The 19,540-nt window shown below is 38.3% G+C and overlaps 1 protein-coding gene across 2 annotated transcripts in view; it reads right to left on the reverse strand.

Moving 5' to 3' along the window:
• Positions 1-1,475: 1,475 nt before the first annotated feature.
• Positions 1,476-19,540, reverse strand: part of LOC108672842 — a 48,930-nt gene continuing 30,865 nt past the window's right edge. The window contains exons 2-6 of one of the 2 annotated variants that reach the window (XR_001930932.1): positions 11,289-11,654; positions 10,974-11,124; positions 6,868-6,982; positions 3,224-5,733; positions 1,641-1,702 (exon numbers count right to left, since the gene is read on the reverse strand). Coding sequence is in view for 1 of the 2 variants with exons in the window: in XM_018160587.2 (XP_018016076.1) it covers positions 1,568-1,702; positions 6,868-6,982; positions 10,974-11,124; positions 11,289-11,654 (767 nt within the window). In the remaining variant the exon portion in view is untranslated. Of the gene's footprint in view, positions 1,703-3,223; positions 5,734-6,867; positions 6,983-10,973; positions 11,125-11,288; positions 11,655-19,540 lie in introns of both variants that reach the window. The other variant, XM_018160587.2, reaches the window with a different exon arrangement.

A 19,540-nucleotide genomic window follows, 5' to 3' on the forward strand; every position in this document is an offset into this window, starting at 1 on the left:
GAGTTCGTCGATGAGAGTAATTTTGAGGAATTTTCCTCATTGATTCTCGTGTTCAAGATGTCAACTGATGCCCAATATCATAATTTTTCAAACTTATTGCAGATGAGACACAAATTTTTGCCGAAATCGTGTACACCGTACGAAATATCCGCTGCGATCATTTTCGGTCAGAGTTATATAGTTGCAGGGAAATACCGTTGAAGGTGATACATTGAAGACATTATTAAAAAATATCAATTCTCTTTGCTAGTCGTTTCGTTTACAAATTACATAAAACTGGAAGAAGTCAGGCCAAAAAAGTGAGTATCTGGCTCCTGAATGAACGTCGTAATCGATGAAATATTAGCTAAAATATTATCATCAGTTGGCATCTCAGCAGGTGCTATAGATTCAAAATTTAGATTTGTAATTCTCAACCAGAAACTGTACATAACTCTAACCGAATTTAGGATTCCAGAATTCTAAAAACGAATGAATTTCTAGCACTTGCTTAATTATTCGTGATCCGATACAAATTTTTGACGTACGCCAAGGGCGTGTAAAAGTTTTTTTTTCTGAATTTCACACTCTCTTTTGGCAGCTAATTTCTGATAATCATTGCTGAGTATTATTATAGAGCAAGTGTATCACAGATGCTAAGTGTGAGGAATCAGCACAAGTAGCGCAGTATAATATATAACGAATACAACACTAAATAAAATAAGTGTCTCGCTCCGTCATCCTACACCTGCTGAGGCAGTAAGTACTAAAAATGAGGACATCAGAAACTGCTAACGAATGGAGTAGAATACTAGAAGTTTTAGACGAGTCAGCAGCCGTGGTAGTTGTTGTAGTAATGATTTTGTGGCTAGTACTAATACTAGCAGAAGTTGTAGACGCATCAACAGCAGCACAGGGTGATTCACGGAAACTTCCTGTTTCGTATTTCGCGCCAAGCAGCCAGATGTTGTAGGCGAAAACAGGGTATATATCATATGAACGGCAAGGTCATGAAGGTTTTTGTTCCGCTTACTCAGTTGTCACTATGTATTGGATGAGTGAGCAGCGTGCGTTTTCTTTCGAGGGGTACTTTTATAATGGCCGTTCAATTACCACTACTCAACGAGCATCCCGTACCTGGAATGAGCCTCATCTCCTTGAGAGGTGACCTTCTTAGGCCGGCCCAATCACCCGATTTGTGATTTTGTGGCCGGCCCGATTTCCGTGTGATTTTATTATGGGGTTATCTTAATTCAATTGTTTACAATGTCTGCCAAAGGACCCCAACTCGTTTGAAGAACAACATACGCCAAGCCATCGTCAACATACCCGTCAGTAAGCTTCAGCGAGTTGGACGGAACTTAAAAAATCGACTAATGGAGTACTTTGATAATTGGAGATGTCATTCGCCCGTTGTCGTCTTCAAAACCAAGCGATGAAAAATTCAAGTACTGTATTTTTCAAAAAAAATATATGTTGTAATGATATATTTACCAGTTCTTTTTTTATTGAGCTTTCAATTTAGGAAGTTTTCGTGAATCACCCTGTAGTAGTAGCAATTCTAATGTTCTCGATGGTAGTACTAATACTAGCAGAAGAGAAGTGACGTCGATGAAGCAAGCACAGCAGCAGGGAGCAGCAACAGCAGGGCTGAGGAGGTGGCAGGCGCAGAGTTGATGAGGTTGCACATGTGGGTGCCAGGCTCGTACTGGATGCATTTAGTCTGTAAATAATCCATACATCAGAAAAATGTACACAAACAGAAGTGCTTTTTAACTTAGAAATAATTCCTGAAAGATCCTAGTTCTATCCATAAAATTAATAAAGTTAGAGAAATACTGAATTTCTGGTCGATTGCCGCAAGATTGTATGTATAAACAACAATTGTCATTCGTAATAATCGTTAAGGCGATATTAGTGGTCAAACATTTTATATTAGAATGATTCCATTCATTGTTTTAAATTTTGCATAAACCTGCACAAGTTAAAGCTTTTCAGCTCCACGTAAACAGGAGTGAAAAGATGGACAGGAGTCATACAGCTGGAGCACAGGAAGAAAAGCGTTAAAGGACAAAACGAACATTGTTATGTTGGGTATATTTATACTGGCAGTCTGTAAGTGTAGGTGGTATGTGAGTTTAGGAACACATATGCGATTTACACGAAATAATTTAGTTGTGTTTAGGTTGATAAATTTTTTGTAAATACATTTTCAGTACACAATTTATTCTTACATTGAAAAGATATTTATTAATTTACTGTAGTTAATTTATGAACATGTGATAAGGAATGCACTCTTCCCGCTCGTATTCATACATTTTCCTCCGTTTGAGAAGCCGGCGAATTGAAGCCAAATCCTACAAGAAGATGTGTTCAAATGCCATACTGTCATCTTCGGTCTACTCTGTTACATAGAGTATTATCGTTTATTGAAGTTAATAATCAAACTCTCAAAGTTAACAATCATACTCTCATCCATTTAGCAATTTGAAATTAAGTAGGCTAATCAAGAGTCGCTATATTCACGCCGTTGCAAGCAAAGCAGAGCCCATGGCCCAGGTCTGCTTCGTCTAAACGCTGCCTGATTCTTCAAAATATCGCTACCAATGGAGTAAATTTACTCGATATGTAGCAGCATGAAGCATGTCATCACAACATGGAGCAGCATGCAGCAAGTCATTCCAGCATAGAGCAAGCCATCTCCGCAAATTCACACCAAACTCCATGGAAAAACATGACCAGCAATGATCTGCTTCGAACACTCAGGTCATGGAAGCAATTGTCTAATTTTCATGCGATAAAGTCTGAATTAGTAATTTTATTTAAAAGTTTCACACACGTTCAACTTTCGTAATTCAAATGATTGTTGCAAAGTGCACAAAACTCATCATTAACGCAATAAAGTTATGAGTGTTCGTTAGAGTTAGTCATGAATAAGTCAATCAACCATTCCGTAGCTGACTTCAATCGCATGGGGTAAGAAAGTTTCATAAAGAAAATTTACTGTATTCTTTCACCAACACGAATGCTGCTACCAAGGAATCGAGCATTAGAAAGCAGCTACCAATCTTCTGAAATTTAGTGCTGCTAGACTTTGCGATGTCAAATTAAAAACTAAACGTAATAATTATTAATCAGCAAATACTGTAAACTTTCTTGTTACTAGTTGACAGTCATTTGAGCGAAATTTTAGAAGTGATTAGAGCGTAGTCACTCAGCGCGTAAAGTTCACGCACGGTGTTACCTGAGCGTCACACAAGCTCGGATGTTGGTCCATGGCAGGTGCGACATCATTAATGAGCAGACTGGGCTTCACTGTTAGCAATGTCAGAAAACTTGTTTCTGTTAGTTTTCATTTTATTGCCCTAATATTTTCATTTTATTTACATACATCCTCACTCGGTTTTACAGATTTAAAAAACTAAAAAAAATTGTTGCTAAGTTCGTACAAAGACCAAACCAGCCAGGAACTCGTAACTTATTGCAGTGTTATTTTTTCACTTAAACTTGGCAGGAACTTCATGTTACTACCATTATTATTCACATTATTAAGTGCATACTGATGATTAAGGTAACCATCGGCACTGGCAATAGCTTGAGATCAGCTCCATTGATCTCGTGAACAAATCCCTTGCTATTTTGCTCGTGAAGTTGATCGATAAAGAGGTCGTAATTTTTGTCTTTTCCACGAATTGCTCCAGATGTGAAGTTTTGTTCTTCGTATAATTCTCCAGGAAAATTTTCGTTGGATCCCTGAACGTGAATCCCCGAGTCTGAGCTACTAGCAACACTTTCATTTCCCCAAGATCGTTTGTAATTATCGTTAATTTTAATTTCCGATCTTGTAAGGTTGTCATTAGATAATTTTCTATGAAGAGTTTCAACCAATGAACTTTTTTTCGGAGTTTCAGGACTGAAAACTGGAGGTTCAAACGTTGGCCTAGATGAACTTGTGGATTTATTTATTGGGACAAAATTCATCGCGGTGCTTTCGTTCCTTTGAATCCTTGAAGCTTCGGATAAGTGCTGGCCAATAAAATTGTCTTCGTTTGAGTGAACAAATTGAATCTCGAAGTTTTCATCTCCACTAGAAGTATTAATCAAATGTTTTTTGTTCATAGTTATGGAGTTTGACATCAAACTTATATTTATGGAGCGCAAATCTCCTTCTAATGAGTCATCGATATTGTGTGTAGTTTTAGTATTAATCGAGGAATCAACGTTTACATGTTCACTCGAGTTTTCCAAATTTGTGGACAGTTTTTTCATTGATTTCGACTCATCGTACAGGGATATATTTTTAATAAAGTTATCAAAATTGGATGATGATTGCATCCGAAAGTTACTATCAAATAGTGAGTTTGTGACGTTCAGAATTTCACCAAATTCTACGTCTGCTGTTCTCATGTCATCCGAAATATTCCCCATAAGCCAAATATTTTCGACATCAACCCCACTGGCAGTCAATTCTCTCTCCAGCCAAGAGGAGACATTCATTTGAATAGGAGAAATGAAGTCAGTGTCGACAAAGTTGATCATCAGTGGTTGCAATGAGTCTATATTCTCTTGAGATGAAGTGTGAAACGAGGTGCCGACATGGGTTGGTATTACAGCTTCTTCGAGGTTAGTCATTAAATTCAACCTCAACAGAGCGAGATATTTTTCTTGTGCTGTCAAAGAATCATTTGATAGTATACCTATCTCATCAAATAGATTTTCATAGTCATACTCGGTGAGGTCCTCAGTCGATCCCTTGGCTTCGACTGCATCAACTTGCGCAGCTACGCCTGATTGCTGCGAAGTTCCATTCGACGAGTGAGTTGTCATATACGCGTAACGCAATGCATCACGAGCGAGCTTCCTTAAAAGTGTGTTAAAAATACTACGTTGATTTTCTTTCTTCCTCCGTGCTATATTCCTTATTCTCTTTAGTAACCTCAAACGACGCAATCTATCCAGAAGTTTATTATGAGATTCAGTTGTAGAATTAGCAGATGTCACAGCCTCAGATGGAGAATTTTTACCCGGTAAACTCACCGGCATTAAAAACTGTTTTTTAATTTGTGAACGCGTTCTTCTGAGTAATGAAGGACCAAATTCATCAAGGTTTCGCGCAGCAGCAGACTCATATAATTGAAGTCGCTGACGAGCTCGTGGTGACGGAGAAGTGTTTCCAGATTTAATTGTAAGATTCCCGCTGGGTGCCTCATTGGTTATCAGTAGCGGTGCTCCTGTTGTACGTCTTAGTTTAATCAATCGCCTGCCTTGGGGACCACGTATCCCTGCATGTCTTCCACCAAATAATCTCTCTGAATCATCAGGAGTCTGTAGGTTTTCTCGACCGACGCTCAGACTTTGTGCTGGTTTTCGAAGTCTCCGATAAACCCGAGAACCATTCCGGAAACCGATGAACTGAAAATCTGGACTCAATCTTCGCTGGCTCTTATTCACTTCAGGTCGCGGAGAATAGGGTGATAAAGATGGGGTAGGAGAACCGAAACTGTTATAAAACTGAAGGGTTCCGATGTCACCATGTTGCCGTCTAAGTAGGCTGTTTGTAGGCCTCAATTCTATATTATTTTCGTGTGCTTTAATAGACGACACCCTCCCTCTAGGCCGCCAAAACTCTACGGGTCGATTGATTTCTGTGCCGTCTAACATGCTTGATGGCGCACCAGAAGCCTGCATGGCATGGTCTAGCTGGGAAGATGCAGTACAGTCGCTGGCTTGAAAATTCACTATTGTGCAAATATCCTGCGCAAGAGAAGCATAAGCCGTGTAACATGAAGCCTGGATGGGACAGAACAGAAATACGGAAACAGCAAAGCTAATATTTTTAGGTATTAGCATCTATACAAAATAATTAAACACCGTTACGAATAACAAAAGATCATTAACAGAGACAAATGACTATAGTTCTAATAAAAGGAAACGTGATTAATGATATCAAACTATATTGAAAATTAATCAGAATCTTGAAATAGATAATTGTGGTGGACATGGTGCGAAATAGTGGCTAGCAGACAAGTATAATGGCTGACATTACCGCGGACTGATGTACGAAAATGATAATAAACCTCCAGTTTCCAATATTTTTTAAGCGAAAGGAGCCAGACAGACACTTATATACTGTATAAGCCTCAAGAAGAGAAGAGCATGCACGTCTTGTTTCCTTGAGTGTTGCATAAACTGGTAGACGTTCTAATAAAGTGGACGACCCAAGAAGTGTAGAAGATATTCTGCTTCTTTTCTAGTGCTCATAGTCTCGACTGACCAAGATCAACATCTTAGTGACGTATATATATATATTTATTTGTATTTCCAGCCTTACCAATTTCTCAGTATTTTGATGAATAAACCGGAATTTTTGAAGATCATAAACTGCAGTAAAAAGACAATATAAATGAGCAGTAATTTGTTGATAAGCATGCACTCTTCCTTGAAATGATTTGGAAATTTAAGATATAGGGACAAATATTTCAGGTACCTTACCTTGTCATCCTAATGGCAGCAAGAATAAATCAAACAAACGTGAATGTTAATCTTGTGGCACCTGACTTACACGGTATTTTAGGATTTTATTGGTACTAAAATTTTGGGACTAACTTTGTTGTGCTGTGTACGTGTGAGTATGGAACTGACATTTGGTTCGAACTCGAATAATTGCTCTCTTTTTTTTGCTAGACATGCCTTGCATTAGCCGTAAGAAAAATTTGTATTCCTAAATATGATCAGTCAATACATGGAAAAGGAAGCATTTATAACGTATTCAAAAATCAGGTAACTTACTCAACTATTTACTAAAAACCCCCGAATCAAAAACCATAAGAGATGAATAATTCATAATGAATTTGTTCGGTAAGACGCATTACAATATGTTTCGTGCACCTGTACGATGGGACCAGCCATTCTGTTGAGGAAGTTCTTGGTGAAGAGCGCCGTCTCGTTACCGCACGACTCGAACACCACTTGCTCCGCGCACTGCAGGTACTCTTGGAACGAGCTTTTGGGCAAGATATGAGTTATAATGTCATTTTATGGGTTAATGTTTGAAATTTGTATGGGTTAATATTTGAAATTAGTTTCAAGACTTGTGGTGGTAGAAGCGCATCTTAGCCTAATCTCTGTCAACATGGATGTTGGTTAGCCAACAATTATTATCTGCTATATAACAGGCGCCGGACTGATCAGCTAGTCTACATAGGGAAGGTGGTTGACAAAGCATAGGCACTTTTAATGTTTACGGGACTATTCCAGTGAGCATCCAAATACAAGTGTTGAAATCACTTGGCTGCTTAAGTCGCAAATTTACCAGGAATTTAAAAGCAAAGAAAATAGTCAAAAATTTCACCATTTCTTATAAGAGAAAACGTTTCGGAGTCCAGCTCCATCGTCAGTTCAAAACCTAGAACACAGGTACAAGCAATTAGTAACCTAAAATTCACATTCAAAGAATTCACCTAAACTTGAGGACATTAGAACTAAAATCGAAGATAACAGAAATAAAAATGAGATGACATGTAGAGAAAGTACTATCTATTTACAATTTGCAGAGGATAGGAACTGAATGCAGCATTTAAACTGGGTTTCTGTTTAAAAATATGTAATGATTCTAAAATTCGTAGGTCAGAAACACCGGTTGTGGAGGCTAAAACTCTAAAATCACTATTGGACACCGGGACGTTGCACTGCTCGGCATGAATACGTACGGCTGAATGAGGGGGATGCGCAAGTATGTTCCCTGTTCTATAACTCCTGCCCCTATGCTCTGCAAGCCTAGTATAAAAATTGCGCGATGTCATACCGACATACGCAGATGCGCACTGCGCACAACTATATTGATAAACTATATTGATCGCATAAGAACAGGGAGAGGATCTTTGTACTTGAAAAACGAGCTAATTTTAAAATTGTTCACTAGCAATACATTAAGATTTACATTTGGGAGGTATTTAGAGAATAGATCTTTCAACTCCTTTGCCATCATCTCAGATGCGGGGCCAAAGTAAGGAAAAGAACAATAAACACGATTCCTATCGTCACGTTCGGGAACCACCTCAGCATATTGTTTAGACAAGAATTTCTTAATTTGAGTATACACAAATTGTGAAGGAAACCCATTCAGTGAGAACATACTGCGCAAATATTCAAATTCAGTGTGCATATTATGGAAAGCAGAGCAAATTCGGAAACCGCGGTTTAATAATGTTTGAATCCCATTTAATTTGAAACGAAAAGAACAGAAACAAAAAAGCTGGTGCTTAAGCCGGTAAACGTTGATTTTCTGTACACAGATGTATGGAAACAGCCACCGGATTTTATGACCTTGCAATCAAGAAAGCATAAACTATTGTTGGATTCAAGCTCCATAGTAAATTAGATGGATTTGTGTTGCCGATTAAGATAATCAAAAAAACGGTCCACATGAGAGGGATGTTTGAAAAGTAAAAATGTATCATCTACATATCGGTTGTAGAAAATTGGCTTAAAATCAATAGGACAATTTTCCAGCCATGTAGCCTCGTGGTAACACATGAAAATATTAGCAAAGGTAGGGCCGAGAGGAAGACCCATGCCTAGACCGTCAATTTGCCAATAAAATTTGCCAGCAAATACAAAAACAGAGTCCAAAACTGATAATTCGAGAAGAGATTTTAAAAAGTTGCGGTTCAGACCCATGACAAGTTCATTGACACCTTTAAACAAAGAATTGAGGCAAATATCAATAGTTTTAGAAAGAGGTATGTTAGTGAACAAATTTTCTACATCAAATGAAGCCATAGTCAAGCCCTGAACATTATTGAAACTCTTCAAACGGTCCACAAACATGTAAGTATTGTCTACCGTATATTGATTGGTGGTAAGACAGCTCAAAATTGGAACCGGAAATTTTGCAAGTTTGAAGCTAGGAGTATTGTAAGCAGCAAAAATTGGGCGAAATTGAAAATTTGAAGCGAAATCTGGTTTATGAATTTTTAGCAAGCCATACAAAATACCAGGACATGAGCCAGAAGCATAAAGTTTAAAGTAAGTTTCAGGTGACAATGCCGCGGAATCTTTAAGTTTTCGAGGAAATTATTAATTTTGTCCTCGATCTTTAAAATAGTTTTGACAATTGGATCTGTAATTTCAATAAATTTAGAAGGGTCCGTAATTAGAGTAGTGAGGCTACTATTATAACGATGACGATCAACCAATACTACTCCCTTGCCCTTATCAGGCTTACAAACGATTAAGTCTTTATTTTTAGCTAGATCCTTCAATAAAAGGATGTCACGGGGCTGGAAAACAGTTGAGAAAACTTTATATGACTTGAAGCCGTAAAAGTGACGGTAAGCCAAGCTCTGCAAATTGCCAAGAAATTCGGGACGGTTGGTAATAGTTCTAATTCGATTTTAGTTCTAATGTCCTCAAGTTTAGATGAATTGTTTGAATGTGAATTTTAGGTTACTAATTGCTTGTACCTGTGTTCTAGGTTTTGAACTGACGATGGAGCTGGACTCCGAAACGTTTTCTCGTATAAGAAATGGTGAAATTTTTTACTATTTTCTTTGCTTTTAAAATCCTGGCATCCAAATACTTTTTGTGCGTACTTGGATCTGAAATTTCTCACTTTAATTTCATTTCAGTCAGTAATTATTTTATTAAATATATTGATATACAAATAAAATATTTAACGGGTTGAAGACGTTTGGTTAAAAAAATCAACATTTAAATTATAAATTTATATATGTGAAATATAATAATGATATTTATTTTTTAAAAGGGAAGTCAAATGAGAGTTATTTGCTTACTATTGGTTTGAACATGTTATTTTAATAACCATTACACAAATTTAAACATTACTTAATCGGGATTCTCAAATCTTATTCAATATCTTTGTTAGGAAGAACAATTTGTATCAGTACTTGCTCCATATTTCATTACTGAGATGAACGAGAGTTCGACGCTTGAACGGGTCTTCCTTGAATCTACAGATTTATTATTCCTTATTATTGATATGTTCCGACTTGATGTTTAATGATGACGGGATTTGGGTTAGCGGAATTCTCAAATCTTTGGAATAATCTTTTCCTGGCATCGATACTTTCCCTTCATCATCGATACTAATATTTTAGAGTGAGTGAGTATATTACAGTGTTAGTGCGTTTGTGTTGGAAGCCCCGGCGTTGGAAATTTATAGTGGACATTCAATTGCGTACCCAAGATACCTATCTTGTCGAGATATTGATTGAACAATAAAATTTCGATATGCAATTAATTACGTTAGGATTATTCGAAATTAAATTCGAATACTGAAAAATTCAAGTTTCCGACCAATTTTTCAAACGGGAGCGCAAATAGAGTTATGTGTAAAATGCTGATGTGATTTCATTTTATATTTATCATTACTTAGGTTTCACTCTGTATGGTTTTTCACTGGTATTCTTCAGGCTTAAAAGGGGCTCAACTCTATCTTCACTCTGGCTCAACTCGGGCTTCCCTCATTCATAACTCAAGCTGCAGTCTAACTTCATGCTGGTTAAAATCTGGCTTAATTTTGTCTATTCTAGCCTAACTCTGGCTCTACTCTGGCTCCACACTGGCTCTACTCTGGCTCCACTCTGGCACCACTCTGCCTCCACTCTGGCTCCACTCTGGCTCCACTCTGGCTTCACACTGGCTCAGCTCTGGCAAAATTCTAGCTCATTATATCTAATTCAAGTGTTTTAATATAGCGTGCAGTGCCGAATCAACCTGCTGTTACTCTAGAAACAAAACACCAAGTATAGGTTCCACCTCTCACTCGCTGATTCCAGCATAACTGTTTCGAAGTTACTTTTGAACTCTAAACTATACAAACTGTCTAATTGTTTTGCCCGAAAAAGTCTCCCTAATTTCTCACATTAAAAATAGAAAGCTAAGGCTTGAAAATCTAATACTGCTAGAAAAACAGTAAATCTTACAAGGAAATTGTCTCTATACATGGTGCTGACACAGCAGTGATGACTCACCAACAGAGGGTGATGACATTCCTGGCCTTGTCGCGCTCGCTGAGCCTCACCACAGCCTGGTTAAGCCCGGCCGTCTTGCGGTGGTAGACTTCAGAGCAGCGGTTGTACTTGGGGTTCACTTGTCGCATGCACGGGGCATGCCTGATGTATTCTGCACAAACCCATTCAAATAAATCTCCACGCAGCTCGGCGAATTGTATCCTCATGACAGCTAAGCGAATAAAATCACAAAAAGCAGCGATCACTATGCCAAAAATAAATTTACCGCAAACTAGATACAATGTAAGCGTTACCAAAGATTTAGGTTCACCCCACCTTGCTGGTAGCGGCCTCCCCGAGAGGTGCAGAGGTCCCGGATGACAAGCATCGTGCCGTTGTACAGCTTGTTGAAGTAACTTCTGTGCTGCGGAGACAGGCAGCGCAGTGTGTAGTTGTCGATACACTGCAGCCCTGAGAGCAGCACTGGACACATATTGTTCAGCTCTTCCCGCGAAGCAGCGAAGCCGATGTCCTTATTCGTGAGAGCTTCGAGCAATTCCACGCACTCCGCGATGTCGCGATTACCGCAGTCACCGGTGCTGCTGTCGCCCAGCGGGGCAATGCGCGGGAACTGCGTCGTGACGTCGGCGAACTGCCGCAGAAGTGGTGGCTCTCTAGCAATAGATTGGCTCGTCGTAATATCTGCAGATAAAATAATATAACTTTTATGGGCACATAATTTATTATTTTGTTTTACATTACATTTCTATCATAATGACGAAAATAACACCGATCTTAAGTAACATTTGGCGACATACTCAATTCAGGCAACATGAATTGCAGCGGAACAAGATTCTATCCTATACATTGATTCATTTAATTTAATTTCTTGGTGAGATCTTACTGAACACGAAAAGAAGATAGAAAGTTTCGCATTCCAATGTAATTGTTGTCAGGCAACAATGTTGATACCATTTGTCCCTTTATATTTCCTGATTGATTTCTTCCTTGTTGAAAGATAAGCTCCTTCAATGCGATATGTTCATGAGCATTTCCTTGTATTAGCCTTTCCTGTTTATCAAATCACGCCCTTGGTGACGTCAATTAGCGTAGCTATATGAGCTCTGCCCAAACCAGGAAACTCAGTCTTGGGAGAGGACCGCTACGGTATACCCCATTGCTCCTGTCCATGTCAAACAGGACAGTAACTCTAAATTAATGTCAGAGTAGAAGATACACTCTAGACTTATCCCTACTTCAACTGGACGCCGAAGACATCAGTGTTAAAGCTCCAACTTATAAACTTATTAACTGATTATCCTAAGCTGTAAGCCGAACTATAATCCTAAAAGTATATTATATATTCGTTTACGCTGTCCCTCTATATCCTCGGATCCAGCTACAACCGAACCACCCTCAGGTCATACTTAATTACAATTCATATAAGGGTTGCATAGAAAAGCAACCTGTTACATTTTGGACATTCCTATATATTAGAAATGACATTGATTTTGCCATCGTGCATTTTTCAAAATTAGGCAATGTCAAACATATGTTTGACATATTTATCTGGCATATACGTATACAAATCCATTTTCGGAATAGATGAAACTAATTAAATCCTTTTTAATATAGCATCGCGAATTATTATTAAACTGAAATATCTATTACATAATGGACTAAATATTGCACAGATTCGGTAGGACACTTTAGAGAGTAAGGTGTACATATATTAAACATCATAATTTTGATAGAGCTGTTATGTATCTCTTTAAGAAAATTAAATAAATGGTAAAAATTCGAAATGATATCATTCTTGCTTTATCTACACGCGGCAAATATTCCAGTTGTCTCTGTCTGGGGGAGCTCAGCAGTTGTGCAACCCCACCACAAAACAGAATGCCTGTCAGAACCTAATTGATCTTCATTTATATTGATTTTTGGTTATTTTGACCCATCATGATCATTTTATTTACGTAGAAATGTATTGCCTATTTAGAAACTCATTTATCGTATAAATACTGTTTGAACTTCATCTTTTTAGCTACAAGTGATGTAGTTGTTGACTTGAATAAATTCTTCTTTCTCATCAGATTGTATGCAATATTAACACCACCACCACGCGATATTTTTCTAAATTGTTCACAAAGTAAAATTAAGTAGAGCACTTTTTTCATCCTAGTTTACAATAATTTTGCGTATCTATGTTAAATTTGTGAGATTGAGCAAATACTATTATTATGAAACTGTTGCAGCAATGTCAAAAAGGAGGTGAGATGATTTCCATAATTATGGAACTGAAATACGAAAATCAAAAATATAAATGAAGATGATCGAACAGTTCCAAAAAATTTCAGCGCAGTGAATATCACCCTAAGTTTTCATAAACATCGCGGTCTCGTAATTTCATAATCTCATGTTTAAAAAACACATGCGGTTAATCGAATCTCGAGTTTTCGTTTTTTTCTTTCTTAAAGTTATGACAATAATGATAATTCAGTGTGCACAAAGACAAAAGACCCCAATTCAGTGCATTTACTTAGTATTTGCTAAATAATAATTTTAAATCAACTGAAAAGGTGTTCTTTGTTGTTTAAAGTTGCTCTTCTTATAATCGTTACGAAACAGATCGCAGACGTATTGTGATGGACATTTCAATGTTTTATGTATCATATGCCATTTGCATCAAATAATTTATCCATCTTTAAAGGAACGGATTAACATATTTTCATCTTTAAATTTCTTTCGCAGTTCATTAATGAATTTCTATCCACCTCTACATCCTCGAGTTCTGCCGCGCACTATCTTCAAGTTTGCTGTTCGTTCCTTAAGCAGGAAATCAATGCAATGAAAATCGAGGAGCAGACTTGGCCCCTGCGGTGCATCCGAGTTCTTATTTGAATCCATTAGAGTTGTCTGAGATAATCGGGTGCTTTGCGGCGAATAATTCTCCGAGGTCTTGTTTTAAGACAGAGGTCGAGGAGCCTCGAGGGCGAATTGAACTTTGGTTTGGAACGTAGACTTGGCAGCTCCTGAGGTACGCCGCCGGCTTCTTGTAGTTTGGCCTGATATGACTTGCCGCTCTGAAACTGCGGTATACATCGGTATATACAATAATGTATGTTATACACTGATGAAGAAAGACAACGTTTCGTTCCGTTCTATAATATCTGTACACTGGAAATACTGTTTAAACTACCAGCATAGAAAACTCAATGTTCTGCACAATATGAGATCTTGTGTGAACTCGCTCTATTAATGCATCGAGCGAGTGGTTGTCAAACTCGCGTTCGATGTCTTGTTGTAATTGTCATTTGCCACCATTTACTCAAAACTTTCCAAGCACGTGAATGCATTTTTTTATTCTCATCCTGATATAATTTTTTTTCATGCACGCGTTAGCGGTAAAATTAAGACATGTCATTTTAGGCATTAAAATCAAGGGACTAACTCCATTCGTAAACAGCTATGAAGTTCCGCAGCTAATTTATGTCATGTTAATATGCAAAAATTAATAGTTTCGGATGCTGCTGTTTTGCATATATCCTCAGACAAAGCTTATTTATCAACTACATTGAACTAGTATAAACAGAAATAACTATATTTTCTTTCCGTTTTTACAGGTCCGTGCAATATTTTTCAAGTATTAAAATAATTTTAAGCGCTCGACTCCGTAATACAGTATTAATAAAACGGAGGGTTCATAAAATGTTTCATCAAACCAGTAAAATTCATTTTCTTACATCTTCTATATTTTCGACATTTGTATAGACAATATTGGAACACAGAGATGATAAAAACCATCGACTGAGCGTATAACAAACTAAGATTTGTTCGCAAAAGAATTTTGTCGATGATTCGAATGCATCGGAAAAACGAACTTGGTTAGCATTGGACGGGTAGCGGCTACGCGTCTTCGTTGTGTCAACATTCGACCTCGTGAGTGTTGACGCGAGCCACCACAAATTAAAAGTACAAACTCAACAAAAATATGTCAGATATCTGCCCCCTTCCACGCAAGTATTTGTTCAACGCGGCATCCAGTCGAACCGAAGAAATGACGGAGAAGACACGGACACTTTCATCAGGCTGAATTCTACAGAAAATTATTTTTTCTAGTCTTCAAGTTAACCTAGAGCCTATTTATCGAGTTCCCTTGCAAGAACATTAGAGCCCTTCCTAGATAAACGAGAAAATTATAAGAAATATATAACACAAATGACGATTTTTTTGTAAAACTCTTATCGTAAAAATGGGAAGACTCACGATATGTGGCTCGCGCTACACCAAATCTGGTTACGTAAGAAAAAAGAATGATTCTGTTTATGAATGCAGCAATGTCACATTTCTTTTATGGTTAGCAATATAATAGAAGACACAAAACTTCTATGGTAGCAGGTTGGAGACCCGGCACATCCGTGAAGCAATACCGACACTGTTTACAAGAAGCTAGGAAATTTCTTATTATCAGTAATGAGAAGAAATGCTCGAGCGGCAGATATTGCATGTATCCTTGAGGGAGCGCTCTGGATCGGCCTATCGCAGCAGTGCGGCATGTTGAAGACTCATATGCTGAAATAGCATTTCAAATTTCCTAAAATCACCACATTTGTCAAGAAAAATTACATTTATTTCCATTTTGGCAGCGTATTTGTTGATGAAGTTTTTTGTGACCCGCCTTGCTTCTATTTTATACTTCACTCCTGAGATTACGAAAATGATAACGTAGTGTGATAGGATATTTCCCTAAATCTTAGTTCTAAAAATAATGATTGACTTTTCAGGTAAAAAAAATAAAAGATTCATTTTTCTTCTCAAGCCGTCGCTAGTGCAATTTTGGGAATGATATGAATGCGAACCTTTAACTCTACGGATTTAACATCAAACATTTAAGTCACTCGTCAACCGCCAACACACTGTAATCAAAGCTCATATGTCCCATTGTTTCCCTCACAATATAGAAATTCCCTTTAATTACCAATAAAAGTTTTGCTAAGATACTAGCCTGCAAGATGGTGAACCAGGCATTGAATTACATTTTTATAAAACATTCACTAATTTCTCTGGGCTTGATTTTCAGTTCCTAGGTCCGTCGTTCTTTTTTCACGTAAATTCGCTTTGGAGTTTGCGGTGGGAAGCTTCCGAAAGCAAAACTTTCTTCAGAGAGTCGCTGCCGACGATCGGATGACTTCTCAAAGCCAGATTTAAATGCTAACTAAAAAAGTGGAGCTCTTGAATAAAGTTCGTTGACTAATTAGGCGCAGACCAGCAGCCGCGGGGACAGTCGAGCGCTGCGGAGCTTCGTTGACGCTTACCGCCATTGAAATGCGAGTGAGAAACAAATTCTGATGGTACCGTCAAAATTATATAAGTAAAAAACGACACGGTCCAACAAATTTCAACAAAAACTCTAAAGGTAAAAGTCAAACAAGTACTGTACAAACTCGCAGTAGGCAACACTTTCTTATGTTTACAATGAAGCAAGTGAGTTAGGTAACGACATTTCAAACACCTCTATTATAGTAGCAGATAACGAAATCAAAATTCAATTGTAAATCGAATTAAGGTAATAACACGAACGATTGGATGATAGTAGGAAGTTCTTTATTAAAAATTAGGATTATTAATCATCTGAGACAGCATTAGGACCAATGTTGTGACGATAAAGCCACTTGGCTAGCATTAGAAGCAATCTTGTGACGAGAGAGCCACTTGGCTAGCATTAGAAGCAATGTTGTGACGACAGAGCCGCTTGGCTAGCATTCCGGAGAATGTTTTGACGACGAAACCACTGGGATAGCATTGGGACTACGAGGTCACCACAGCGTCATTGCCAGCGACGGTAAATCAATATCGCTTAGCGGACGAGAAAAACGAAACCCGAGTCGTGCCTTCTTCGCTGCGCTGCTGCCGCCTGAGGGCACCGCGCTGCGGCGGCAACGTCCGAAGGATGACTCTGGTATGTGCGTCTAGAGTGCACAAGGTTGGTGAGTGTTGCAAGTAACTCCCATGTGTAACTCTCGAGTAACGGACCGTAAGTGTTATGTATGCATGCGTTAGAGTCGCATTTATTTTCACGAACAACGCTTTGCGAATGGTTAGAAAGCGGGAGTTAGTGTAACGAACACGTCTGAAGTATAAGATTTCAGGAATGAAGCATATAAGTCGAGAGAAGCAAATCACGAGAGTTTGCTAAAATAATTCGACAGAATTCATTAAAAAACTGCTCTAGATCTTTCATAAGCTTGCACGATTTACAATTTTTAACTATCAGAAGCATGTGTTGAGGCAGTGCAAGAGATCAGAGGCATGTGTTGAGGCAGAGCTAGAAATTACGAAGTTGTTTCTACGGAGGCTGAGTGGTTTCAAGCCGCCATACAGTTAAGACATTAGCCGGACACATTGACGGGTAATTAATGACGTGACGTCGAAAAGAGCGTCGGGTGAGGGCGAGCGCATCAGGCCGACTAGGACGGAGGAAATATAACTTATTTTTAAAATAGCTTGTAGCTCATAAAGAATGTTGCCTTTTTTAATTACTAATTATCAACTTTAATTTTAACGTAATCAACTTAACGCAAAAAATTATCATAAACTAATCAAAATTTTCAAAATAATTCTTGTTTCCATTCATAATTGACGTCCAATATCTGTTAACTCAATTACATCAAAAATAACGGAATATTGTTTTCAAGTATAAAATCTCCACGTTTACCTCGGGAAGCTAATCTCGAGCGATGCAAGACATTCTGGGCGGGATACGCTTTCCCTCAGGTAAGCTTTTTACGAGAAACTTGAAGAGGAAGGAAACGCCTTCAAAGCTGCAGTCTGGTGGGTCGTCTTCCTGTCACCAGAGCGCCGTTCTTAACTTCACGTGCCGCGGTAGAACTTTTCTCATCCCGAGCCAATCTTTGTGCAGTTACAGCATCAATGGGCGCAATGTTTCATACACTTTATGGCTTCCAAAACTTTTAAATCGGTATAATGCATCAAAAATTAAAGTTCAGAAAAACGTAGTTATCAGTGTAAACTCACACAGCCTTGAGATACAAAGAGGAAATAAAAACGCATATTCGCGCAGGAATCCACTTATGAATCGGGGATTCCGCGAGGATCATAAGGCAATGCTCAAAGACTGTGCAATAAAGAAGGAGCGATGAGCCTCGTGATGCTCACTACGTCTTACTTACGCTGGGGCAGCAGAGTTCAGCGGCCACGTCACTTGTGAGGCGCGTAACGAACCAGTGGCGCCTCATTCGAGTTGTGCTCGTCTGCCCTGCCGCGACGTGTACCGATTACCTCGTTATGAGTGACTGGACCAGGCATGCGCACTGCGCAGGCAGACTATTGCAACGCGATAGTCTTGCCGAATGCGAGTCTTCATTTCTAGGCATTCATGCCGAATGCCTAGTCTTCATGCAAGCTATGAAGATACAGCGTAAGTAAATGAATTATTTTGAGTAACTGCAAAGCAAGTTTTGATTAATAATGCTTTGTAGATCAATGCACACGAAAATTATTTTTATGCATTAATTATTCGTGGATGAATTTCTTATCTCAGCAGCAACTAAGAAAATCTTGAATGAATTTTTACTCTTGTTTTCCCAACCCAAAGAATGCTCATTATAATATATAGCTGTAACCTCTGTCATATAAAGAGTTTGTTACAAATCAGCTCAGTATCTAAATTTAAATATGCTTGTGAGGTGATTTTCTCCGCTGAACGGAAACTTAAAATTAAGTCAAAAATTTCGTTTAGACCGTATCACCTCTATTGTTTCAGTCGTTACTACCTTTAAAACAAGGCAACGGATGGCCGAAGCATAATTAATAGTTGAAAAAACTAAATTCTTTGGACCACCAACAAAGAAACATAATAGTTAAATCCCGAATGGATAAAACTCTTTGTTCAACAGATTCGAGATAAAAATTGAAAATTGTTTTGGTTTGGTCTCTGTTATCCAGACACACTCATTTCAAATGACAATGAAGGCTTCTATTGCACGGAATTTTAAATGGATGTCGACATTTCTGGTAGATCATCATAGTGACAATAAACTCATTTAACTGAGCTGCAACACCGTTAAAGTTAAAGGAAATCTTAAGCGTTGCAATCAATACTTCTCATAACAGAATACCATTTTTACGAGCGATCCAAATCACGATTCACAAGACCGGGACTTGCGACGAAGCACCAGCAATGGTGGCCTAATCTAAAAATGCCATTCGAGTTCTTTGCAATGGACTTGAATAAATTTCAGACTAAATTAGGAGTGAATGAGATAACTTACTGCTGGAATGTGCACGAAGCCTCTTCCCCCACGCGGCAAAAGTGGCTTGAGTGCGGCAGTCGGCAAGTCCGCTGAAACTCGGCCTGCAAAGCCTCATTAGAGCAGCTCGGCAAAATATTGCGTCGCAATATCCGAAACATTATCAAGTTGTAACGCGTTCAAAACTTGTGTTTAACAAGTTTCTGACTTGTTATCAAGGCTTGATTTAACATAGCCAAGACCAAGCTGAACTTACGTGGCGTGTCCTATTTTTTGACGCAATAGCAATCGAAAATCATCCAACAGGCTCACGAAGCT

Source organism: Hyalella azteca, unplaced genomic scaffold (genome assembly GCF_000764305.2).
Source record: "Hyalella azteca isolate HAZT.00-mixed unplaced genomic scaffold, Hazt_2.0.2 contig15387, whole genome shotgun sequence".
In the NCBI taxonomy this organism is placed as follows: Eukaryota; Metazoa; Arthropoda; class Malacostraca; order Amphipoda; family Hyalellidae; genus Hyalella; species Hyalella azteca.